Source organism: Phoxinus phoxinus, assembly GCF_949152265.1.
Source record: "Phoxinus phoxinus genome assembly, chromosome: 13".
NCBI classification, from domain to species: Eukaryota; Metazoa; Chordata; class Actinopteri; order Cypriniformes; family Leuciscidae; genus Phoxinus; species Phoxinus phoxinus.
In genome coordinates, this window is record NC_136888.1 from 30,139,692 (window position 1) to 30,166,923 (window position 27,232).

General features: G+C 40.2%; 1 protein-coding gene and 1 long non-coding RNA gene across 4 annotated transcripts; one reads left to right on the top strand and one right to left on the bottom strand.

The window, feature by feature from the left end:
- The first annotated feature begins 315 nt into the window (after positions 1–315).
- Positions 316–27,215, top strand: ttbk2a (tau tubulin kinase 2a). 3 transcript variants are annotated; one of them, XM_079632205.1, is made up of 17 exons: positions 347–578; positions 5,441–5,591; positions 8,015–8,162; positions 11,130–11,203; positions 12,305–12,445; positions 13,292–13,396; positions 13,497–13,562; positions 13,669–13,761; positions 13,853–13,978; positions 14,063–14,220; positions 14,306–14,507; positions 14,598–14,809; positions 15,764–16,304; positions 17,232–17,564; positions 20,480–21,375; positions 21,936–22,063; positions 23,095–27,215. In XM_079632205.1, the coding sequence occupies exons 2-16, from the start codon at positions 5,523–5,525 to the stop codon at positions 22,051–22,053; spliced, it is 3,282 nt and encodes a 1,093-aa protein (XP_079488331.1). In that variant the 5' UTR covers positions 347–578; positions 5,441–5,522; the 3' UTR covers positions 22,054–22,063; positions 23,095–27,215. The 3 variants fall into 3 exon arrangements, with proteins under 3 accessions (XP_079488332.1, XP_079488331.1, XP_079488330.1); XM_079632204.1 differs by lacking the exon at positions 21,936–22,063; XM_079632206.1 differs by lacking the exons at positions 17,232–17,564; positions 21,936–22,063 and having other exon boundaries at positions 316–578.
- Positions 7,047–21,029, bottom strand: LOC307008914. The gene is made up of 4 exons (XR_013799917.1): positions 20,917–21,029; positions 13,661–13,739; positions 7,990–8,155; positions 7,047–7,710 (listed from the first exon to the last, which is right to left on the bottom strand). It is a non-coding gene; the product is annotated as an uncharacterized lncRNA (long non-coding RNA).
- Positions 27,216–27,232: the final 17 nt, after the last annotated feature.

The window sequence follows — 27,232 nt, forward strand, 5'->3', positions numbered from 1 at the left end:
GATGTTAAATTAGTAACTGTGATTAAATTACAGAAAAATTCAGTGTAATCCCTTACTTTAGGCTACTTTTTTAAAGGGAAAATTAATTAAATTAGGCTACAGTAATTAATTAGGCTACACAAAACACTGTATACTATTATTTAATAGTTATAAGTCAGAAACCAGACAAAACTGTGATTTGCGTGCTATCCCGTGTTTAAACAGAAGAGGGATCTTTCTCACATTTTGAACACTTCTCGAGAACGCGCCCGGAGAATCTACAACGTGCACTCTCAGAGTGGAATGCTAGTGCACGCGCTTGCTGTTGCGAAGGGCGATAGCGTCGCGAACGAGCGCGCATGCAGGCAGAAGGATAAGCACGTCACGAATCTGCAGTCAGAGATGCTGAAGGACCCGCGATAGGGACATTTACAAAAACACGGCGCAGTTGTGCATATGTCAGAGCAAATGACACCTCCTTTCGTCCTCATGGAGGAATATTCCGCGTATTTACACCATTTGACGTCTTCGACATGATTTTAAAGCGTATTTTATGAGAATTATAAACCACACCCGGCGCTGTGAGGATCGGGATTGAGGTGAGTAACATGGATACGGACACACGGCTCTATGACATGCCGTCAGTGACAGCTGCAGTCATAATAATGCAGTTATAGCACTGTTTTCAAGGTCATATCCACCGGAATGAACGATTTGTGATATGTAAAGTGTGTGGATGTGTTGTTGTCTGTGTTCACTGTAGCAACGCGACACATCGAGCGGTGCGGATCACATTTCAACAGCGGGCCGCTGCCATTAAACCAGATCAGACTCAAACAGACGAAATATTAACATTAAATATGGAAGAATATAATCTGATGTTTTTATTAGGAAGTAAAATTCGTCTGCAATGAAACCAGAATTTGCAGACAAAAGCAAATGCTGTAATGATGATCTGATAATTTCTTAAACAAGCTCTGCAACACACACACACACACACACACACACACACACACACACACACACACACACACACACACACACACACACACACACACACACACACACACACACACAAATCGTGCTCAGAGTGTTGCATATGTTAATTAGCACAATCCGCACACATCTGTTACATTAGTTTCACAGATAGTAAGTTAATGTGTGTACTTGTTAAAATGACACCTGTCAATCACTAAGCTTTAAGTGCATGTTTATCTCGCTTCTTAAAGATAATATAATGAATGTATCTGATGTCTCTGTACTATTACATTTTCTTTTGGTTGAGACTTATCCAAAGGAAAGCAACTAGTAGGCTACAACACAGAGCTGTACTGTCTAATTTTTTCAGTCCAATTTGATTGGTTGATATTTTATTGTGTTCAAAACCGCCCCCTATACCCTCATTCACTATTCCCACATTACTCCACTAATATAGTCTACTTGAGGGAGTGAATGAAAATGAGTGAGTGAATTCTGACTCTGAGTTCGCCGGAAGGCCTGCCGCTTTTGCATAGTTTGTGCTTGCTGTTTAATAATCATTTAAAACTTATCAAACTGGCTCCAGTAGTAATGAAAAGATTGATCTTGAACTCTGTCATGGAAACTAGCATGTATAAACCTTAATTAAACAACTTAATAATCAATTAAAAAGGGATTTATACCTGTATGGCACTACGCTGTACCCACATTGGACCAGCGTTTTGGAAAATGGATGGATGTGGTAATTCATTCTGCAGTGAATTGTGCGTATTCTCTAGCCGTTGAGCATACATTGGCTGGATCCCAAATGGCACACTCCGGCCTTGTGGACCTCTTTCGAGTTCACACTTGGTGACGTCAGGAAGTACAGACCTAAGGGGTGCTGGCCTCGAGGGTAAGCGAGAGTGTATTTTGGGACAGGCTTGATGACATCATGCCCCCGAAACTCGTGAGCACACTTTTAAGCACTGAAATGCCGAATGGGACACCCTATGGACTTCTACACATGGAGAGCACGCGCAATTTAAGGCCACGAGCCCGCGAGCCCACGTGAAGTGTGCCATTTGGGATCCAGCCATAGGTTGTAGACTCGTTATTGTGGTGGTGCATTGTGGGATAAGGGGGTTCGGACACCACTACAAATGGCTGTCCCCTCAAATAGTGCCCTATTTAAGGGTATAGGGAGCGATTTCGGACACAGCCTGTGTTATCGGTGTTCCAGAGTAAATTAGCATGCATGACATGGAAAACCCGGAGTGGAGTTGGAACAGAGTGATTACAGATGTTTGCTGTGCGGGAAGCGAAATCTCTGTCCTCCGCTCCACTCACATACGTTGTTTCTCCACACAATGTCCCAACCTCTTGAAAAATACTTTTTTTGACTGTTATGAAAAAATATTAAAATATGATGACAGTTGTTGTTTTAACTTTATTTAGTGTCTTTTTTATATACATTTTTGTATTTATTTCTCAACAGATGTCATTGCTTATCGTATTGCACAAGCCAGTGATAAGCTGTCATCAGACAATTGATGATCTCATGTGCAACTTTTTTTATATGATTCATTTTACTATATTATTATAAAAATGAAAGTGTTGTTTTTTTTTTGTGTGGATTTCCCAATTGCGATTCGCATTTTTCAGAGTTGCATTTGTCAATAAATAAAAATGTAACTGGTTGTGTAAAGCCGCGTTTCCACCGAAATTATCCGGAACAATTTGTCCCAGGAACTTTCTTGCCCCAGACCGGTTGCTTTCTGCGTTTACACCGCGGTCTAAAGTACCGGGAAGATTATAAACTGCGCGCGACCGCTCCTCCCAGTCTGTGACGCACAGTAATCAGTTTTGAGCGCCACATTTATAATAAGTATGGAGGAGATTCAAACTGTGCTGCAGTTGTTTGTGATGTATTGGTTTACTAACGAGGTAATTAACGGCAGAAAAGAGACGAGCACTGATACTAAAGCGTGTTCAGAAAGCTCGTAATGCTATAAAATTAGACGATGCGGACATTGACCGTGAGGCGGCTGGGACGAACGCGCAGAAAATTTCCTGTTACACAAATGCTTAATAAAGCCTGAACCTCGTCGTCAGTCCAGCTGTGTGTTTAAAAAAAATGTTTCCCCATATTTGCAGACAGACAACTCTTACTTCATGAAGCCACGAACTGCAATAGATTCTTAAAAATGCCGGTTAAATTAGAATGCTGCGTGGAGTCATCCAATCAAAATGTGGCGTGAACACAACCAATCAGCTTGTTCAGCGCACAAGTCCCGCCCCCGAAAGTTCCTGAACTTTGAAAAAGTACTACCTCGCCAGCAGGGACTTTCTGAGGGGGAAATATTTACCCGGAACTTCATTTAGACCCTGATTCCTGCGGTGTAAACACACCGAGTCCCAGCCCAGAGTTCCTGGTTCCTGGGGAAAGTTCCTACGGTGGAAACTAGGTGCATAATATCGATTTTACAATCACGGGCCCATTAATCTAATCAAGTCATATTACTGCATGTTTTGAGGTATCACTATCATATCACTGGTTAAGAGAATCGACATCAGGCGATGAAACATCCAATTTACACCCCTACTTAAAACTATTTTAAAAAAAGCAATAAAAGTCCCTCTGTTGGTCTAAATATCAGCACATATGTTACTTGGCTGAACGGGTATATACCGGTATACGGAACTACAGGCTTATGAATATTAGAATAGAAATTATTGTTACTGAAAAAAAATTTTTTAACAAAAAAAATATAATATTTATTAAATTTAGAAGTTTTTTGTAGATTGTAGTTTGTAATAGATTAGTCAAATAATTTTCCTCTTTCACAGATCACACCTTCACTTAAGTACACAAATGAATGTTCCCCTATTGTCAATAATTTGATCCTTTAAAACTCATCTTTGATCACCAAACGTTTTCCTGTGAGAAAAAAATGTCTTTATGCCTTAAAAAAGCTTGAATGTAACTCTACACCATTGCTTCATTTAGATTACGTGGACTCATGAATATGCAAATTAGTCCCCGCCTCCACTCAGTCACACGAGCTCAGATTATCTGATCCACTGGGTCAACTTTACTGTAGTAAACAATGGCAAGTGGAAATACTGGTTTAATTCAGCCAAGAATGTTTGAACCAGAAACTGATTCAGAAGTAGAAGTGGAAGAATGAATAAGACAGGCTCGTATATAAGTCGATGTTGGTAATCAGAATGGTAATGCGTTTTATATATCGCACTCTACAATGTCGAACACATAACGGTAATTAATATGATTAGTTTTGTGTTAACTATGTTTGATTACTATGTTAGCAAACAGCTGACAATGTGTTGCTAATGTTACACAAACCATGTTCCTGTTTGCCATCTCAGATTCAAACAGCTGCGTTCTAACAATCATCCTTAGAAATGCTTTGACCAACTCAGAATGTCAGTGGAGAAAGGCATATAGTTCATCGTAACATCATATAATTCACGGCATAGCATAACCTGGCTTCTCTCGAGACCGCAGTTAATGATATGCTAAAGCCCGCCCGCACGGTGACGTGATTGGTTACAAGAGACAGCGGTGGCCAAAATTATTAGAACACGTGGCATATTTAAGAGGTTTCAGTTGTTATTTTCCAAGAGGACAATGACCCTAAATATTCTTCTAAATATTGCCAGAACTACCGGCGACTGAAGGAATCTGCTGGAACATTGAAAATTATGGACTGGCCCCTTCAAAGTCCGGACCTCATCGAGCAAATTTGGGGCCAGTTGGAAAATAAACTGGACAAATCTATTGTACATTCAAAGGAAAGCCTTTGGCTTCAGATGCACAAGGCATGGGATAACATTAGTGTTGAAGTTCTCTGGAAATATATTGACACTATGCCAGAGAGATGTGCTGCTGAAATTGCTGCAAAAGGTGGACATAACAAATATTAAAGTCAAAAGTGGATAAAAACAGTACGACTGATATTTGTTGTGCTCAGAGCAACCATCTGCATGTTTCATGAACATTATGAAATTCAATCGTGTTTTAAGATCTGTCAGGTTTTCTAATAATTTTGGCCACCACTGTAGTTTGTGTTGTCAGAAACACCAGCGATTTTAAACCACATTTTAAGGAGAAAATACTCAGCAATGGTGTTGACGTTAAATTGCAATTGTGTTAAATTGGTTTGTCTTGAAGCATATTAAAAACATCACAGGGGGTCTTAAAGTTTATAGTAACTAGTTTAATGTAACGTGTGTGCTAAAGCTTAGACAGTTTAGAAGTAGAAACTTAATAGATTTAGATTAAATACTATTTGGAGTTTTCCTTCGGTATGAACTTTCTTTTGTTAACTGTATGTTTTGGGTCTAACTTGCTTAATGAAATATTACATTTTTACCCTGCAGTTTTTATGATGGAATAAGAAGCCACGGATTGTGCATTGTAAGTGCTGTAACAGTACAACAAGCAACTTTAACACAATGCTCTTTTCTTTTCTGTGTCCAGTGGGCACCACCGGGCTCCAATGCCAGACCGAGGCCCCTGTCACTGGCGTTAGGGGACGAGCACGGGTCAGATCACAGACAGGATGAACGCGGGGCAGGAGCAGACAGACATCCTGACCACGGGCATTCTGGTGAAGGAACGATGGAAAGTAGTAAGTCTGCAGGTTTTAATGGACGTCAGTGTGGTGTAGTGATGCGCAGATCGCGGTTATATCCGCGGACACTGTGGATCATCCGCAGTTTCAAAGCAGCTTTACAGAAAATGCATTTAAATGCATGAGATAAATCATTATAATGTGTTGATTTTAATAAAGACAAACTCTCATTTCACAGTAATAATGTGTTAAAAGACAAACTATTATTTAACAGTAATACGCAAAAAACGTGCGTCCCTCTTTTACTTACATTTACATTTAGTAATTTAGCAGACGCTTTTATCCAAAGCGACTTACAACTGAGGACTACAGCAAGCGAGTCATCGTGAAGAGGCAAAAATAACGCAAGAAGTGCTCAAAATACAACGTTTGTACATTGCTCAGAGTAGCATAAGCCAAACAAGCTTAAGCTTATGCTACTTTCGTTTTCAACTACAACATATCTCTTAAAGGTGCTTTATGTCTTTTTTTTACCGCACTAAATCATTAAAATTACCGTAATGTGTTTGCAGAGATGTAGCAAACATGCTAAGTTAAAAAAATACTTGTTTATCCAAATACAATGCTACAGCCTGTCAATCTACTTTGAAATGTGCATTGTGTTCCAGAATGTCTTTTTTTTTTACCTTTATTTAACCAGGAAAAGACTAATTGAGATTAAAAATCTCTTTTTCAAGAGTGTCCTGGCTAAGACAGGCAGCAGTACAACCATACATGCATACAGACACAAAATACACAAAAATAATACAAACATAAAACAACTGAAATATCAAAACCCTTTGAATTCAACCAAAATCCTTAACACATCAAGCAGAACATCTACAGCCAGATGTGGCTGCCTCCAAGTCAATTAACATCCTCTTAAAAGCGACCAATGAGACTAGCTTATTAAGTTTCATATTAAGATATCTGTAACTTGTTCCATGTAGAGGGAGCTGCAAACTTAAACGCCTTTTTTCCCAGCTCAGTTCTAACCTTTGGAACAGATAGAAGAAAAAGATCCTGGGGATGAAAGTCTTCGTTCTCTGTTTTTGTCTTGGTCTGTGTGATCCCGCCCACTGTCAATTTACCTAATAGTATTTTGACACCCCGGGTTGCCAGTTGGCGGAAAACAGCGTATTGCAGCCATGGAAGCCAGCAAACGAACTGGGTCAGCGATTACAGATTCTGCCCGACCAATAAAAACATTGCAAATGCATTCATTAGCTGATCAACTTACAGTGTAAGGCTCATCGCTTTCCATTGCCAATGTGTGCTCGTTCCTGTTGCGTGTCCTGAGTCTCAGGAGGAGGAGGGGTCGTGGAAACAACTCTCTCCAACAGATAAAATTTGGACTGCAGTACCCATTTCAACCACTAGCTGTCAATATTACATACTGCACCTTTAAAGGAAAACCATTCAAGGAAAACAAATACCTAAAGAGCACTATATAAAACAACATAAACACATTATATAAAAAACTACATGAGATATTGCTTAATAACAGCTTTAACAAAAATTGTACACATGCCTAACAGAAATGAGTCTGATAGTGATGAGTGTTTTCTAACATGATGGAAATATTAACGTTTTTAAAGCTTAATTTTTTTCATCAGGCATCCATTTGCGGACTTTAAGCTACGCAGTTGTGGGGTCCACTTGTTTAAGCAACAATGGAGACAAAACCGATCAGAGAGAATTTTAAAAAAGGAGAATTAAAAACAAAAGGAAGGAAAGAAAGACATTTTTTTTTATTTTAACAGCAGAGTTGTGACGTTAGAGAAGATCCTTGCATCTCTAAGTGTGTTGCTTTGCTTGTTAAATGACCAGACAGCATAGTTATTGGTTTAGGCAGTTCTTAAATAGATTCACAAATATTAAAACCTTGAAAAGAAACCGCATTTAAATTTACTTTCTGGAAAGCATGTGAAACCATGTTTGCCTACGTTTACGTGTGTGTGTGCAGATAGTGGCAAGTAGTGACTCACTCCTCACGCTGATCTAATATTGCAGTGTGTCTTCATCTGTGTAACTCACTGACCAGCTCTTTTAGTGCACTGATCAGTAATACGTTGCTTCCTCTGACAGAACGTTGTATAATCCTCAGAGAAAACTAGCTGTCTCTGTACAGGGAGATCTGAGGGGAAAAGGAAGTGACATGAGAGGGCAGAAGACATTGTGGGGACATGTGATGCCAGGAGAAATCTATTGCAAAATATAAAAAGTTTAATCCAACTACTGTGCAGAATATTCTAGAATATATTTTAGTTTGCATTAAATCAAGTATAATTGCTGTACAAAGTACATTTAAAGGGTTGATTTAAATAGTTTTTATTATAATTATATCATTATTTATTTAATTATCAATGTTTCTTGCACCAAAAATAGTACAGTGATATCACTATGGTCTGCTTACCTGTAATATTTGCTTTTCACTTCAGGTGAAAAAAATCGGCGGTGGCGGCTTTGGCGAGATCTACGAGGCTCTGGACCTGATGAACCGCTCCAGCGTGGCTCTGAAAGCAGAGTCCGCTCAACAACCCAAACAGGTTCTGAAGATGGAGGTGGCGGTGTTGAAGAAACTTCAAGGTAAGTGAAGTAGAGCAGATAAATGTATATTCGTAAAAAAAATAATATTTTTATCACAACTGCCATACATCAAGCATAGCGTCAGTTCTGGCAGGTCACGTTAGTCAAGCTCGCATCAGCTGATCCACATCTACCGTATAGGAATACGACGCCTATCACTGTATACATGTATAAGCTCCTTCAGTATTATCAGCAGCTATCGCGTTTCTCAGGAGCGAATTACCCTCCTCCATCCCCAGCTCCTCCTGTCGCCCAGTCAGGTTTTGGCATTCTGATTCCCCTTGAATCAGAATTAATTCTCGAATTATGTTGTACTTTAAAATCTTGAATCAATGATATCTGCAATACATTCATGTTGGTTTTGTTCTGTTTACCCTAAGCTTATTGCTGCTCTTATCCATGCTAGGCTGGAGTTCTTGCCCAGAACGGAACCATACTGCCAATCCAAACTATAAGCTAATTGTCAGTCGTATTTGACGATAGTGGTCCTGACAGAAATCTAATGTTAACTTTTTTTCCAGTTTTTTAAAAATATATATATATACACCACCGTTCAAAAGTTTGGTGGTCATTGAGATTTTATTTTATTTGTAAAATAAATTGGAAAAAGGTGCAACACTCACTCTTAAAGGAGAACTCCGGTCAATTTTAACATTGAGCTCATTTTTTTTGTAAATTTGAAGTGCTGTCAATACAGAAAACAACGACAAAAATCGGTGTTGCCTACACTGTGTTATCCTCTTTTTAAAATTTGCACCCTGTTGACTTCAATGGGGCAAGTTTTAAACTTAACCAGTTCTTAGTCTTAACATCCTTGATGTGTCATTACAAGTGCCCAGCCATTTTGAGTGATTCCTTCAGAGTGAACACGGTGAATCTGCCTACAGTAAATGTGAAAGATATGAATAAAAATGATGTTATATCAGCCAGCGCAAATACCTGTATTTACATCCTGTTTTCGGTCCTAAGTTCACGCGCATAGGTGTAGTTACCTATGATCACGCGCGTGAACTACTCGACAATCGACTACTTTGGACTTCGACCGAAAACAGGATGTAAATACAGGTATTTGCGCTGGTTGAAATAACATCATTTTTATTCATATCTTTCACATCTACTGCAGTCAGATTCACTCGTGTTCACTCTGAAGGAATCACTCAACATGGCTGGGCACTTGTAATGACACATCAAGGATGTTAAGAGGCTAAAAGCAGGTTTAAAACTTGCCCCATTGAAGTCAACAGGGTGCACATTTTAAAAAGAGGATAACACAGTGTAGGCAACACCGATTTTTGTCGTTGTTTTCTGTATTGACAGCACTCCAAATTTACAAAAAAATGAGCTCAATGTTAAAATTGACCGGAGTTCTCCTTTAATGAAATCCAACATTGTTGGTTAAAAAACATGTGACGTTTTTTAATTGACATTGTCAAGGCCTTCATCAGACAACAAGAGCAACAATCTCACATATTGCTTTGAACACTCCTGCAATCAGCAAACTTCTTTCTTTTTTTTCTTTTTTTTTCTTTATATTTCCAGCAAGAACGCATTACATTGAAAAGTGATGTAATCTTCTTTTGAAATGTTCTTTTTAAAATAAACATTATATTCATCAAATAATCCTAAGAAAAAATATATCATGGTTCTACAACAATTCTAAGCAGCACAACCGTTTTTAACATTGATAATGATAATAAATGTTTCTTGAGCAGCAAACCATCATATTAGAATGATTTCTGAAGGATCATGTGACACTGAAGACTGGAGTAATGATGCTGAAAATTCAGCTTTGCAATCACAGGAATAAATTACATTTTAAAATGTATTAAAATAGAAAACAGCTTTTTTAAATTGTAATAATATTTCATAATATTACTGTTTTGACTATTTCTGATCAAAGAAATGCATTGCATAAATACATACTTACTGACCCCAAACTTTTGAACAGTGCAATATCTTGTGTATTTTTTTAACTTAACTATGTTTTTGATTCAGTTATATACATTACAATTTCAAAGAGGGAATCTGAATAGTTTCATATAGAGATAAGAATGTCTGTGATTATAAAACAACTCGTACTGCAAAGATCTGTAGCTAACCTTGAAATCAAACCGTGCTCTCTCTTTTACTGGGCAAAGAATCAACAAATCAATTAGCAGAGCACAGCAATGACACCATCATTATCCTCTTTCGCTCCCTTTACAGTCTTCCTCCATTATATCTTCAACCTCTCCACACTGCTTATGAAAATAAATCAATGTACTTGTATCATGTTGGCTGTAATATGGCTGTATGATAGGACAGAGTGGTTTTATCTCTTCCTGAGGGAAAGACTTGTAACTGGAGATCTCTCTATCGACTCGCGGCCCCCAGAAGTAAACAAAACAGACCCTCACTAGCAGTGATACACACAAAACATGATACAGTTGCTTTTTATTTTAAGTAACATATGCAAATCTACTAGACACTAGCAAATTTTTCACAAAATTATGTATACTAATACTCACACTCATGACAGAATAATCATAATAATGGAGACCGGGTGGAAGAGGCAAGTGAGGAAGATGGGGCCTTGCTGAGGGCTGTAGGGTGTTTCATGTCACACAAGTGGAATATGAATGAAGCTGGTCTGATCTGCTTCTGCGGCCCAGAGAGTGTCCCAAGAGAGCCGAGTTGCACTGAACTAAATGCATAAACCTCCCCCTTCTCTGGACAGACCGCCATAATAGGAGGAGGAGTAGAGGATCACATGGACAGAATAAGAAAGAAACTTTCTGTTTACTACTATCATGTTTATCATGTAACCACTACCCACCTTCTTTTTGATCCTTTGAATTAAACAGGCTTAATACTTTTAAGACTTCTACTGTATATGGAAATGACTTGTGTTATGCCTGGTTGGTCGACATGTGAATTGAGTTACAATGATATGTAGTTTAATGAAGTTTCATCTCATTGCTGTTTCAGGAAAGGATCACGTTTGTCGGTTTGTTGGATGTGGCCGCAATGATCGCTTTAACTATGTTGTCATGGAACTTCAGGTGAGGCATGATTGACTGATTATGCATTTTTTCTAACTTAATGTGTCTAATATTACAGTTTATTTATGATATGGCACTCTTAATTGTTGTATTTAATATGAGTAATATACATAGAAAGCTATAAAGATGATAAATGGACAATAAAGATTGGTTAAAGCTTCTATGTGACCTCTAAAGAAAGAAACCATTGCCTTAAAGGTTTAGAAGGCTTATACAATTCTGTCATCATTTACTCACCCTCATGTCGTTCCAAACCTGTAAGACTTTCGTTCATCTTCTGAACACAAATGAAGATATTTTGAATGAAAGCTGAGAGATTTCTGTCCCTCCATTGACAGCTACGCAACTACCACTTTGACGCTTCAAAAAGTTCATAAAGAGATCGTAAAACTAATCCATGTAAATTGAGCGGTTTAGTCCAAATTTTCTAAAGACACTCAATCACTTTATATGATGAACAGACTGAATTTAGGCCTTTATTCACATATTCATCCACTCATACATCAGATCTGGTCAACAGAAGCTTAAGCTTGCTTGCTTGATGTGTGAGAACCAATAAGGTTCATTCTCCTGTTACGCAGCACGTTTGAACTTCTGTTTATGTTTGCTGATCAATGTTTATGTGAATAAAAGCCGAAAATAAATCTTTATCATATAAAGTGATCGTGACTCTTCAAAAAAATTTGGACTAAACTCAATTCATATGGATTAGTTTTATGATCTCTTTATAAACTTTTTGAAGCATCAAAGTGGTAGTTGCGTAGCTGTCAATGGAGGGACAGAAATGTGTGTTTAGAAGATGAATGAAAGTCTTACGGGTTTGGAAAGACACGATGGTGAGTAATTAATGACAGAATTTATATTTTTGGGTGAACTATCCCTTTAAAGTAAACATAAGGTAAATGCATAACTTACCTATAAATAGATTAACTCATTTATGCATTTAAAATTTAGATTTGTCTTCTTGTAATTTATATATGAATTTGATGACTGCATACTTTGCAGTCCGTGTTTATTTATTTATGATTTTATATCAAACCTACATTTTGATCAAATATTTGTAGCCAAAACAATTAACTGTTGCCTTTTTGGCTTTTGCAGGGCCGTAATTTAGCGGATCTGAGAAGGAGCATGAACCGTGGTACTTTCACAGTCAGTACTACACTCAGACTGTGTCTGCAGATGCTGGAGGCAATCGAGAGCATCCACTCAGTGGGCTTTTTACACCGTGACATTAAACCTGTAAGAAGTGTCAGTATAAACTCTTCTAGCTGCCTTATAAATAAGTAGTAGTATATTTAAATATTATAAAACGGTTATTTCCAATCCTTGATTCTGATTGGTCAACAGCTGTGTTTTATTAATGATAAAACACGGCTATGACCGCTTCACCCAACGGTTCTATGTATCACTACACAACACCCATAGCAACCGCTCTTAGCAACTTAAACACGTTCATTGAAGCTATAGTAGAGTATTGTGAGAGATCGAGTAAGCGAGTGTACCTGCATTTAATTTTCCTTCAGGTCAGTCCTATGTGCATAATAAAAACATCTGGTCTTTTAAGGGGTTTTCCCGTGCCTATAGTTATCTGTCAGTTGCGTCTTTCTTCTCTGTGATCTCAAGTTTGAGTCCTTTCAATGTAAAAGTCTTCTCTGCTGACTGACTCACTCATAAAGACAGTCTTTGCCACCATCTATTGGCGAAATAATGTATGTAACTTCTGTTGCTGTTCACGGTCAGGGACTATTTTTTCCAGTGGAAGGAAGGCTTTTAGTGATTTTACTTCATGAAAGTTGCATAGATACATATTTTTCGGCTTTAATATTTGTATAGTGTGGTAACCGTTTTATAAAAGCAATAAGGTACGAGAGGCTAGTGCTGTATCGTGAATAAATCACGGCTGAAGGGCGTTGCAGGTTGTCCTAACAACGCCCTTCAGCCGTGACTTATTCACGATACAGCACAGCCTCTCATACCTTATTGCTTACGTATAGTTAGTATAATAATAGGATGCTTTAAAGTGTACTTTTTACTTCAAAGATTACAACCTCATTGTAATAAATAGCTTTTTCACATTGTTTTCAGTCCAACTTTGCCATGGGCCGATTCCCTAGCACGTGTCGAACATGCTACATGTTAGACTTTGGTTTGGCGCGGCAGTTTACAAATTCCTGTCAAGAAGTCAGACCGGTCAGTATCAATAGTCATTTCTAATGAACGTTTATATGTTTGTGAGAATTTATCTGTCACTACATATATTTGTGTACTGTAAGATTCTTGTCTCTCTTAGCCGCGTCCTGTTGCAGGGTTTAGGGGTACAGTACGATACGCCTCAGTCAATGCCCACAAGAACAAGGTAAGAATCTGCCATGTTCCTGCACAATCTCAGCTGTTGTTGGTAATATTTCAGTTACAAGGATAATTCTGGTCTGATCAGATTCATTTTGGTCTTACCGTCACAGGAGATGGGAAGACATGATGACTTGTGGTCTTTGTTCTACATGCTGGTGGAATTCTTGGTCGGGCAACTACCCTGGAGGAAGATAAAAGACAAGGTGCTGATCGGGCTGGAGGAAGAAGTGCTTAGACAAGCATATGCCTGTCTGTTTGGGAAGTGATGATGATATTTGTATATTTATGCATTAGGAGCAAGTGGGGAAGCTAAAAGATACGTACGATCATCGGCTGATGTTGAAACATCTGCCGCCAGACTTCAGTGTCTTTCTGGACCACATCAGTAATCTGGACTACTTTACCAAACCTGACTATCAGGTAAAAATATGATACTTAAATAAATCAATGGAATATCTAGCAGTTATTGGTTAATCTGACTTGAAAATGATCTCTCCACTTTAGCTACTGAGGACCGTTTTTGAGAATAGTATGAGAACCTACAACGTAGTGGAAAATGACCCTTATGATTGGGAAAGGATGAACTCTGACAGCTCACTGACAATCACCGCTGCAGCAAACACGCCACAGCATCACACACGCCTCACGCCAGCTCAGATGGGGTAAATCATGTGACTGTTTTACTTTTGTTGAACTCTCTCTCAAATATTTCACCAAGAGTACTCAGGTTCTTCTGTTTTCTTCCAGCGTTTTGAATGCCTCCTTGATGCCTGGAGATCAGAAGGAGAACACAGATGAAGTTCTGCAGGATGAGCAGCTCAGTGATGGGGACAATGCTCGGCCCGAGAATCTGCCTGGGTCTCCGAGCCTTCCTCTCAGGAACCAGGAGACTGATGTCTGGGAGGACCTGGACCGCAATCGGAACCGAATCTGTCCTGCTGTCTGGAAGGTACCAGAATGTGTACCATGAACCGAATCAATCGCAGACATCTTTTGTCTATTGTTGCAGGTTTCATATTCTGTTTTCCTTCTCTTCTAGATGGGAACAGAGGATGAACATAGCAACCAAGGCAATCAGAGTCCACATGCGGGGCTTAGCATTGGTTCGCCAGTGCGAGTCCGGTCAGAGTTGGTGCCCTCAGATAGAGACACTCCTCTTCTGAGGAAATTGCGGAACATTCATAGCTTTGAGCTGGAGAAGAGACTAACTTTGGAGCCCAAACCCAACACTGAGCGTTTTGTGGAGGCCTGGTAAGTTTCTTCAACTCTCAAGATTGCATTATTTCTAGAGATGCACTGATTGCAGGTTTTTTTGGCCGATTCCGAATTTTTTTGTAAGTGTGACTTGCCGATACTGATTGCAGATTCTGATTTTCTTTCAAATAACTGTAATTAACAGCAGATACAAACAAAAATCTACTTTTCTTCAATGCAAAATTTTATAAAAAATAAATAAATATATATATATATAGTAATAAAATAAGAACAAATCAAATTTCCCAAACAGCAGCACAAATAAATGCAATAGAATAAAGAGAATATTAAATAAACACGGCTTTAAGTTTTTCGGTGGCTCTAATAGTATATTCAGGTAAGAAATAATACAGAAATGAAGGTAATAAAATGTAAAATATCATTGGATAGTCTTCATTGTAAAAATTAAATACAGATTTCTTTGTCTTGACAGACAGCAGCAGGAATATTAGACTGCTGTCACTTTAAGAGTTTAATGCACGGATCCAATATACAGTTACACAACTTGCGTTATCTTTCTGAACTAATTAGGTTCCAAAACTGACTGTGTTTAACTGAATACTCGCTGAATATAATTTTGTGTGTATTTTACCATTTAAGCGCAGTAAGCCACTCATTTTGGTACTTGCGACTCACAAGCTGCTTGAGACTGAAAGGCGGCTTGATCAGTGGTGCGCACGCTTTTTGTGTCAGCGCAAAACCGGGAATTAGTAAAATTATAACAGGCACTATTTAACCGGAGCGAATGAGATAAATGAGTGAGAGGAGGCGGGTGTGTGTCACTTCGCTGTCGGAAAGAAGAGAGCGAGAACGCGCAGCTGGCGGTATTGCTTGTAATAACAAAACGGACCGGCTCGGCCGATCGGTGCATCTCTAATTATTTCAAATATTCAGCAACTTTTCGGTATGTTCTGGAGTCTTAGTCTGCATTCTTTCGGTTTCTGTGAACAGTTCTGGTAAGCAGCCACCTGGTACAGCACGGGAACGGGAAGCTGATGGTGTCCCTGGCATGGCCGTATCCAATGTAAGTCACACAGAGCGTGTTTGGCACCATGACGAGGAATTCCGCTCTGGCGGTGGCTCACCCAAGCCTGCTTCACCAGGATCTCCTGAGCAGGGCGACGGTGCAGCTAACAGTGGCTTTGTTGCTCTAAACCTGAGCTCAGGTCTACAAGATGTTGAGTTGCGTGATTGGGTGATGGTAGAGAAGGGCTCTGACCTGCTGGACTTCAAAGAGGCAGCAGGAAGTAGCCCTGGTCATAAAGTCAAACTCACTAGTAGCCCATCAGATGAGTGTGAAGAGGAGCCAGAGGTTTTGCAGCCAATGGATGAATCACCGGATAAAGAATCCACTCCTAGTCCCGTACAAGGAGACGTCCAGGGCCAACAAAGGATGGACCGGTTGGAGCTCTGTGTATTCCCTGCTGCTAGTGGACCTCCTGTTACCCCCACCAGCCCTGGTGAGGCACTGGCTGAAGGAGCGCTCACACAGGTAACTAAAGCCCAGAAAATGTGTCGGTTTCACTGCTCCTACAAACAGTCCCAAATTTGGTCATGTGAAAAGTTTTCAAATTAATGAGTTTGTCAACAAAGGTTCCAACAGGAAGTGATGCTTTATCTTGGCAGTGCTTTGGCTCATCAATACAAATTTTGGAAGGTGTCATGGATACCATGACCCGAGGGTACCAGAGCAGTAGGTTGACAGTGCCCCCTTAAATATACAATATTTCATATGAAAAACCTGTGTAATCCCTACCAAGTTTCTCACTAAATTTGGATGAGCCAAACAAGAACTGAGGCTGAGGCTTGGCAACATTTTAATCTATCAAAAAGTTACAGTAATAAGTGTTTTTCACTTCCTGATAATTTCCTTCCAGCTGCCCTGTTCTGGATGTCTAGGCAAACACTTCTTATGCCACACACACACTAGTGTCAGCAGGATAAAGGTGGTCTCTGAGGGCTGCTCACCTGTCAGCCACAGTAATGAGATACAGACAGCTCACCCTCAGTTCTGTGATGTAAGCTTACATTAATCCGGATACCTGAGCTCTTGTATCCTCACTGCCTTGGTCAGGACACTGTCTGTGGGTGGAGTGTTGTAAAACCACACAGAGCCGGTTTATTTTATTAGTATGCTGCAGATTTGAGCACATTACTGACTCTGAAAGTTTGATTTTAGTGCTGAGGTCTATGGATTTTTCTAGAATTTGCATTCTTCCTACCAACATGTATGCTGCTGTGCCATTTTGCTTCCTCTCATTCCTTCATAACCACCTCCTATCTTTCTGTCCGTTTTAATCAGTATTTTTACTTTACTTTTCTCCATCTTCGCTACCCATTCATCGCCCCTGACTCGCCTAATTCACCTCACTAAACCCTCTCCGCCTCCCTTCCACTGTTCCCCACTTTCCTTCTCTAGCTGCCCACCTCTCCTGCATCCCAACCTGAGGAGCTTGTGGCGAGGACGTGCAGCCCCCTGCAACTGCGCTCCCCTAGCCCGCACACCCTCCTGACCACCCTGTCGGACCCCCTACACCAGCGCGCCCTGCCCGGGTTGCGCCGCAGCCAATCTGCAGACCACCAACACCACCCTTCCTGTTCCACCTCCTCGTGCCACGCCTCGCTGCCACTACCTTCCCAGCTCCGTGCCGCCCATTCGCCTGCACGCAGGAAACTTCCTGCCATTCCAGCGAGTGCCGCAAACAACAAGTTCCCCTCAGTCATACGAATCACCCGCGCTCAGCTTCAGCAGGTGAATAGGCACTCCCATTCCGTGCTTCCCATAACTTCAACCACCTCTGCCCACCTCTGTCTTCTCTCCAATCTCACATGCTGTTTTTGGTGTGTGCTCTCTCCTCAGAGAACTTCAGGAATACTGTTCTGTCCGTTATGCATGCCCAGTGAAGTTTTCTGTCCAGGTTGTGTCCTTAAAACTGTGGACCTTGTTAATAGCTTTTGTTAATAGCTCTGTTCCTACAAACCAAGTGAACTCCCTACCTTAATGGCATTTTAGGGCATAAAAGGCATGCTTCTAACTAGAAGGGAATCCCAAAAAGGGATTAGCTTAGCTTAGACTTGAAACCATTGGAATAAGTTGTGAGTCAAGTCTTAGAATAGAATAAGGCATTTATATAGCGCTTTCATATGTACTACTGTCAGAGGCGGACAGAGTACACAGCTTCATTACTTGAGTAAAAGTACAGATACCCCTTGCTACATTTTACTCAAGTACAAGTAAAAGTACTACAGTCAGATCTCTACTTAAGTAAAAGTACTTGTTTTTAAAAGTACTTGTGTATCAAGAGTACATTTTCTAAATATTGCATTACTACTGCCACAGTGCTTACATTTATGTACAGAAACGTCCTACATGGAGTTGTGAAAAATGTTAATGTTAATACCTTGGAGAATGTAAAAGGAATTGAAAGTAAAATCAAGTCATTTTCATCTTTTTACCACGTTGCTTTATTTAACATTTCGCACTTGCCCACAAGGCAATAGCACAATGGCAACGCTCTGACAAACCTCTGCTAGAGTTTTAATGGATTTTTTGCACCCACATTTGAACTAACAATTGTGTGTACATGTACATGAGTTTCTCTGTTTTTTCATCAATCAAATAAACCTAAACCAGCAAAGAAGGCAATATAGCAATGTTCTGACACACCTCTGAACCTGAAAGCTGATTGCTGATAGGCTGTCCCAATCAGTGACGCCTGCACAATCCAGTCACGTTTGAGAGGGAAACAACAAATTGAGGGTGTTTTTAAGAAGTAACGGGTACTCACGGTTATGGATAGAAATGTAGTGGAGTAAAGAGTACAATATTTGCCTCTCAAATGTACTTGAGTAAAGTCATGAGTACTCCCCAAAAATGATACTTGAGTAAAGTACAGATCCCTCAAAATTGTACTTAAGTACTGTACTCAAGTAAATGTACTCCGTTACTGTCCGGCTCTGACTACTGTACACCCAAAGCGCTTTACAATCCAGTTAGGGGGTCTCCTCGACCACCACCAGTGTGCAGCATCCACTTGAATGATGCAACGGCAGCCACAGTACAACTCACCACACACCAGATACAGGTGGAGAGAGGAGAGAGAGTGATAGAGCCAATTCAATGGATGGGGATTATTAGGAGGCCATGATTGGTAAGGGCCAATGGGGGGAATGTGGCCAGGACACCGGGGTTACACCCCTACTCTTTACGAGAAATGCCATGGGATTTTTAGTGACCACAGAGAGTCAGGACCTCGGTTTAACGTCTCATCCGAAGGACGGACATTTCCGAAAGTCTTCCACTTGACTTCAGGATAAATATTTGTGTGGTGATTGTGCCACACAGAGGTAATGCTTATTTAGAGAGTTCCAAACCAGTCACTAGTTTTTGGAACAGAGCTTGTGTGTTTTCATTCCTCTGAAAATGTGACTAACCACCTCTTATCCTGTTTAAGCCTTTGTCTGTCAGGTTTTGCCTTTCATCCTAGGTGTCTAAAGCAGGAGTATCCAATCCTGCTCTTGGTGGGACACTGTACTGCAAAGTTTAGCTCCAACCCTAATTAAACAAACCTAAACCTTCTGGATTACTAGAAACTTCCAGTTAGGTGTGTTAAAACAGGTCAGAGCTAAACTCTACAGGACATTTGGTCCTCCTTGAGCTGGATTTGACCCCTTTTGATCCAAAGGATATTAACACCTTAAAGACATTAGCCCCTTTCACACAGCAATCACGGTAAATTACCGTAAAATTGCCAGAATTACAGAATTACCGGTCAATACACAAATATGCTGTTCACACAAGCAATGGCATTCTGACTTTTTACCGGTAAAAGACCATTTACACATCAGCTCCAAAATACCGGTAAATTATGTGATGTCAGTCATTGGAAGTGATCTTTAAACGCCGCGCCGTTGTCTTCATCCGCCCACATGAGGAGAAGCGCTTTAGTTTCTGTTAGTTTCTGTTCAATTTGACAACAAAAATTTACGTCTGAGTGACAGGCGTAAGGGGATGATCAAACAGAACAACATGAGACGCTAATAATAGTATCCAACTGCAGAGCCGCAACGCTGATGTATGGAAAAGAAGGTTGGGTCTCGAGCACGACACGTTGAAAAAAAACTGCGAGATGTGGCGCAACAGTCAAATATGATCATCTTGCGGATATTTAAACAGAAAAACGTTTAAAAAAGCTTACTGTAAACAGCGCTGAGCAATCACGTCATCTCCATAAGAACTTTGATTGGCTCAAAGCAGACTCCTTACTTCAGCACCTTCTGACGTTGTACGTGATCATACCAGTAATCTTCATTCTGCATTCACACAGAGCACAATACCGGTAATTTACTGGTAATGTTACAACTTCCCTTACTGGTAAATTGCCGAAACCAATTTACCAGCATTTTTGAAAAGGTCCTGTTCACACATGATCTCTTACCGGTAATTTACCAGTAAAGACTGTATGTTTGAAAGGGGCTATTGTCTCTTCACTAACAAGATATTGCATGTGGTTTGTCAAATATCTGTTTCTATCTGCATGCAAGCATGTTTGATTACCAATACAGGCATTAATATCAAGATCGAAACTGAATTTGTGACCTCTGGGTGACATCAAGGACATGAACATTTATGTAATACATTGCTAATTTTCTCTATCCCTCTCTCAGTTAACAGCTCAGCGACCTTCTGTGCTGTCCTCCCAATCTGCATCTGAAAGTGTTCCATTGGAGAGACGTGATACTGATAATGGTAACAATGAGATCCATCCTCAAGACAACACAACTGACATCAACTCTCCACAGGAGCCGGCTGCTTTCCAGCCCACCAGCCCCTCTAAGGTCGAGGTGGATCCTTTGCTAAATGGGAATGGTCCTCAGAAACCTTCAAGCCCAGTGCCAAGCCTGATGCCGTCTCCACGCACACCCTCCTCTCTGCATAGCCCAGTTCTGATGAAAAGCTGTCTTACACCTCCTTTAGACACACAGAGAGACAGCAACGAGCAGCTTCCAAAACTAAAAGACCCCAAGAGTGATTCGTTCATTATTGAGCACTCCTTAGAGCCCAACCAGTGGTCTCTGGAGGACGGAAAGGAAGGTGGTCCTACCAGAAACGGCCCCTCTTCTCCAGCCTCCATTTCCAAACAAGACCCCAGTCATCGGCACAGCCGTATCCCAGTATTAGAACCATCTAGCCTTGTGGATCCACCACCTGGATCTGCAAAAGAGAAGTTGTTTCAGAGGAGGGTTCACCACATTCCACTTTCACCCTCCGCTTCCCCGACGTTATCCTCCGACAGGCGTGTCATCATGGCTGCCATGCAGCGGGAGCAGGTTTCTTCTGCCTCTTCTGAACGCTCTCAAGATGACGAGTCGCTTCTGGGATCTCGTTCCGATCGTAATGGAGATGATGCTCCATCACTGTCCTCCTCCTCCAGTCCACTTTTACGGAAGAGCAAGATACCACGGCCAGTTACCCCTACAACTAGTGCGGAAACCATCACGGCACACTTCATGCCCCGTCCACCACCAGGAAAACCTCCTAGCCGCTCCACTGTGGATTCAAGGTAGTTATTTTGGCTCAGCAAAGCCAAAATTTGTTCTAACCCTAGACCGAAATGCATGATTTTCTAGAAAACCAAAATTCTTACTTACCCACAAGAACTTTAGACCTACAGTATGTCTACCCCTTATCAGCTGCCTACAATTGTTCTAACTACCACCTAGCAACCTCAGAGAACATCTTAAAGGGGTCATATTATACGTTTTCCTTTTTCTCTAGTGTGTTATGGCGTTGTTTGTGCATGTATAAATCTGCAAAGTTACAAAGCTCAAAATCTTCCCACAAAAAGATTTTGAATTCGCCTCTATCGAATTCTCCCTCACATACCTACGTCACTATGTGGAAATATTTGCATAATCCCGCCCAAATGCATGCGCAAAGAAAGAAGGCGTGGCCTTAGTTATCGTAGTAGTGTTGTTGCCGCCATTGTCGTGGTGTTTCTACGCGAAAGCAAAAGCACTTTATTTGGCCTTCCGATAGGAATCCCAATTAGGAATCAGTGATTAAGATTTATTTACAACACTGTTCCAGAACAGTACAACCCAAATGTTCGTGTTTGTGCAGCGCATTTTACGGAGGACAGTTTCCTGAACCTGGGAGAGTACAAGGCCGGCTGTGCACAAAGGCTATTTCTAAAAAATGGGGCAATTCCAACTTTGCTAGGGCAATCTGGCGCTTCTGAATCAGAGCCTGTAAGTATGTTTTATTATTTGTTGAAGTATTTGCTATTGACAGTTCAAATGCAGAGTTGTGTGCAGTGTAGATTAACGCCTATTGTGTGTAATTCTTATGATCGAAAGTGCAGAGATCGGTTCATATTTACAAACATAGGATCCTCTTTTCTCCACTCATAACTTGTAGTGAAAAGATGACAAACATAAATGCACTCCTGTTTCACACTGGCCGCTCAAGCAGAGCTGAAGCAGCGCGCGCCCATTGAGCTACACCAGTATGTTTTTAAACTATTTATGTTATCACTTCAGGACGTGAATTCGTTATTACAGTGAGGAAGACAGATTAAAGTCTGAAGTCGCGCTTGCAAAGTTGGTTCCGATAGATCGGCTCGATCATTTGCATTTTCAGAATCTGACTCGAGCTCGAAATTATACAGTAAAACTGACAACATTATTAACTTCCTTTATAATTGCTTTGGAAGCTGAAGCTCGACCATAAGGTAAACAGCGTTACATTTCCGACACATGCTTGATGTGTTCGGCCAGTCACAACGCACTGGGTTAGCTGGCCAATCAGAGCACTCTGCGCTTTTCAGAAGTTGGAGATTTGTCGAAATCGAAGCGTTTTAGAAAGACTGGGCATAGAGGAGCTACATTACTGTACAGTATGTGTATAATAATATATTTTTTTACATTAAAGCATGTTAACATACTATAATCTATTACACCCAATACACCAAATAATGATCTTTGAAAATAGCATCATATGACCCCTTTAACAAACATCCAGAATCCTCTAGCACCCACCCATATCACCTGGAAAGTTGCTAGAAATTTACTAAAATTATTTAAGGTGGTTTCTAATTAACTGCTCCGTGGTTGCTAAAGAGCTCTCGATGGTTATAAGGCAGTAGCTAAGGCATTTTGAACGGTTGCTTAGGTATTCGGGGTAGTATTTATAAATTGGCTTCTTTTTGATCATTAGTTTTTCAGGCAATCTTCATGCTATAGCTTTGTTTGACTTTTTTTGACTCCTCCTCCTCCTCCAGGCACCGGCGGTACAGGATTCCTGCCGGCAGCAGCAGTGACTCAGACCTGCTGACCTGTCTGGCCCAGCTAATGCATGCCAGCTCGCCCCGTGGCTCTCCGCACCACAGCTGCTCATCCCCCCAGCACGTGGACAAGAGGCATGTGCACGTCAGTCCCATCGCTGCTCACCACCTCCACCAGCGCAGCTCTAGCGCCTCCCCCCGCAGTTCCTCCTCACAGCAGCGCTCCATCAGCTCTTCCCCGTCCCGCCACGAGCATCGCGCCGGCTGTCTGACCCGCAGCCGCTCTCCTCCCAGTTTCTCTGGCTCGCCTCCTCTGCGCCGCTCTCATCCTCACACACAGGAAGGATGCTGCGGGAGACAGGCTCGCTCCGCCGCCATTCACACCCAACGGGACAAAGCCGGCATCCGCGAGCTCCGGTGCTCAAGCAAGCTGAGCAGATAGTCAACCACAGGGTTTAGACTCTGGCAGAAGTGGGACATTTGGGTTTCAAATGTCCTAATATCCGTATAGCTAAAACATTTGATTCTTATTCCGCCACACATTTGTTTTTTGCAACTTTTGTGTTCTCTCCATCAATGGCCCCAATTTTAAGATGCTGCTTTGAACACTAAAGTCAGTTTCAGAACATGGGAGGTTATACATGATGCTGATTGGCTGGATCTTTTGTATGTTATAGTTTCTTTTCTTTCAAACATTCCAGAGCATTAATGAAGATGATTGTATGTATTCATGAATTGCATAAGGTTTGCATCAAGCTCAGCTGTAATATAGTATTTATGATGTTATTTATTTGGGCTTTGATGCATTGCAGCGCTCTCCGAGCAGTGGCAGGTACACTGATAGATCATGCTATTATTAACCCTATCTGTGCTCTGTGCTTTTGCAACTGTCAGCACCTATACAGTATGTGGCCCTGAAACATACTCTACGCAAGTAACAAAGCTCAAATTCAGTCATTAGTGTTCCTATACGTTCAGGGTTTACTTTCAGGTCAACTACTGGAGCAACGGTTACAAGAGATCCTTCCTGAGTTAGCTTTCAAACTCTGTCATCATTTACTCACCCTCATGTTGTTCCGAAGCTGTATGAATTTCTTTCTTATGTGGAACCATACATTAGGGCAGACTGATAAAAAAGATGGATTGCGCCAGCGCGTCTGCTTCTTTCTACTGTAAAAAAACGGTTGTTGCCAATTATGTAGTTTGGAGATCGAGTCAGTGATCCTGAGGTGGAGCCGCGGTATCAAACTCCCTCAGACTGAATCACAAGCACAGCTGTCAATCATGATGCTGCATCCTGTTTTTATAGCATCAAATAACTAACTAAAACCAAACTTGTTGGGAGAACAAACACGTGAACACTACCTAAAATGACAGAAACCATCTTTGGAAAAGATTAATTTGAACTGTAATTGGATTTTTTAGTTTGGCTCACGTCCCATTCGATTACTTGGAGAGGTTGGGGTTTATGACCTATACTGCAGCCAGGTGGCGTTCGAAATGCTCTGGCTTCACTTTTCAGGACTTCTGTGACAGACTTGTGTGGATAAGGACTGAGAAAATATCTCAGTGGGGTTTTTTTCTTTGTTTTTTGATATAATGGAAGTCAATGGTAACTTAAGATGTTTGGTTACCAACATTCCTCAAAAGATCTTCTTTTGTGTTCCACAGAAGAAAGAAAGTCAGGTTTGTAACGACATGAGGATCAGTGAATGATTTTAGTTTTGGGTTGACCATATCTTCAAGACCATGCACTTAAAATGGTCTTGCCAAGCATTTGAGTCTGTGTACTTGTGTAGACTGTTTCTGACCTCACTGAGTTTGCGAGAGGAAAGCCAGTTTTTACTTTTTTTTTTTTTTTTTGCAAGAAATGGTGACCACTGAAACAATCAACAACAAAAAAAGTGTTCTCTTGTGCTTCAATGTGCCTAAAGAAGTTTTGCTTTGGGATATATATATATATATATATACTGTATAGGGCAGGCTCAAGCTTTCAGAATCTAGAGTCACAAACTTTTATTTGTATTTTTTCTGTAGTGCTTCTTGTATCTCGCAGCATTTTTACCGTTTCCAGTGAAAGTCACTCTTAGTTTTTACTAGTTATTTGCAGACCCAAACAGAATCCACTACTACTATACTTATAAAAAAACTACGGACGTCCTTAAAACTGGACCATTTACAAAGTTCTGTACACTAGATCGCATTTTTGAATGTAACATTTATTTGATTTCCGCTTTTAGCTTCAACTAAGAATGGAATACTTTCAGATCCATCAATTATTTACGTTTGTTAAACCATTTTACAGATTCCAAGCAGGAAGTCTGTATAGTCTTTCTTCGCATATCAAAAAATCACTACCCTGCGTACAACATAAAAGATCAGTCGAAAACGTAATGTTTAAAGGGAAGGTTTTAAAATCGCAATACTTTTACAATTTCTTAATTTAAGGGGAGAGTGCTAATATTGATACATTAGCCAATATCAGTGACTAAAACATGGTTTTATTGTATGTGCCACATGATATATTCATTCGAACGAAACTAAACATAACTTAGTTTTAAAACCTCAGCATTTTTTTGGCTGCAATTTGGCATTTGCCAGTCATATCGACGTTTTATGTTTCATAGTTCATTAAGAATAATAATAGCTATTTTTTAAAAGCATGCCGCTAATTCCCTTCAAAGACTGGAGCATTAACTTGCACAGCCGTCTTCCTTTTCCGCTTGTAAAATGCTGTAAAATTACACGTCCCATAGAATGCCGACCCTTTGCATGAGCTAGAGAGAAATAACAAAATGCCGCAATGTACAATAAATACAGCTTACAAGTTTTCATATACAGTACCTGGAGTTTGTAGCCTGATAAGTACTGTCAGCTTGTAAATAGGGACTTCATATTTGTTTTGCCTCTGGTTTGTTTTAAACATATTCTCTTGAGCTCATTACCTGTTTTAACTTTATATTATCAGCACTTGCAGAGAGAACGTTTATGTACCTACTCAACTCAATCCTCGGCTGGCTAATATGCGCTTATGTGTATGCTGGTGTAATCTGGTAAGTGATTTACCAGCATGTGGTACAAATATTGATTATTTCTCATTAAAGAAAAGGCATTAGTAGCAAGATCCCCCCCAATATAACATCACGTTAGTTCGATAATTAGTTAATTACAGTTGCAATTACAGTCTTCACTCTGCCCTATAAGAAACTGTCTGGTCAGTCACTTTAAAACCGCGGTTTTCTACCATCACTGCAATAAATCCTTTGGCCAAATGAGATTACAGGTAACTGGCAAAGTTTCTATGTTCATCGGATCACTTGTTAAATAACAAAGAAAACGGCTCAGAATTTTCCTGGACACCCTGAAATGCTGTTTTTCATTTAGTTGACATACCCCTTTGCCTTCTGTAAAAAAAACCCATCTATTTAGCGTTTAGTGAAATGCTAGTCTAGTATACTGTAGTCTAGTTTACTGGTTTTATCACTTCCCAAACAGACCGTTCAAAACAAATTTACACATCATTGAGATTCTTTTCTCGTTGGATCTCAACTTTTTCCCTCCCGTGCATTTGTGTATCGAACAATTAAGCTGCACATTATTGTTATGGCAATGAACTGACAGTTTATCTGTAGTGTGATTTCTCATCTCTAAGGAAGGGAATGAACAAAACTAGCAAGTTTGCAAATGTTCCAAAGGCTGAAGTAGTGATGTAATAGTCTGAGAAAAGAAAACAATACATGATGATTACAGTTTTGCATCTGTATCATTTTTATTTATCTTTTTCTTACGGCATATTGTTGTTCACAATTTATGAAGTTAAATGTACAGTGTACAAAAGAATGTTATAGGGTGGGACATTGTACATTATTGTAATTATTTGTGTTAATTTTCATTTGTATCATAAATGCTTTGTACAGTGTTTTTTTCTGTTTTGATTATTTGTTGTTGTTGTTGTTTTTTCAGTTCGAATTATTTTATATTTTATTTTTATAAACTTGCTATGAATAAAATTTTCATTCAGCATGTCAACATAGGTCTCCGAACATGAAATGTCTCCGAACATGAAATGTCTCTATATTCTATATGTTCTAAATTCTGAATAAAGTGCCAATTTTACCGTTGGGACTTTTATTTT

Coding starts and splice junctions, on each gene's coding strand:
- ttbk2a (XM_079632204.1), top strand. CDS start 5,523: ATGAACGCGGGGCAGGAGCAGACAGACATCCTGACCACGGGCATTCTG. Junction 8,163..11,129: donor GGTGTTGAAGAAACTTCAAG/GTAAGTGAAGTA, acceptor TTGCTGTTTCAG/GAAAGGATCACGTTTGTCGG. Junction 14,810..15,763: donor GAGCGTTTTGTGGAGGCCTG/GTAAGTTTCTTC, acceptor TTCTGTGAACAG/TTCTGGTAAGCAGCCACCTG.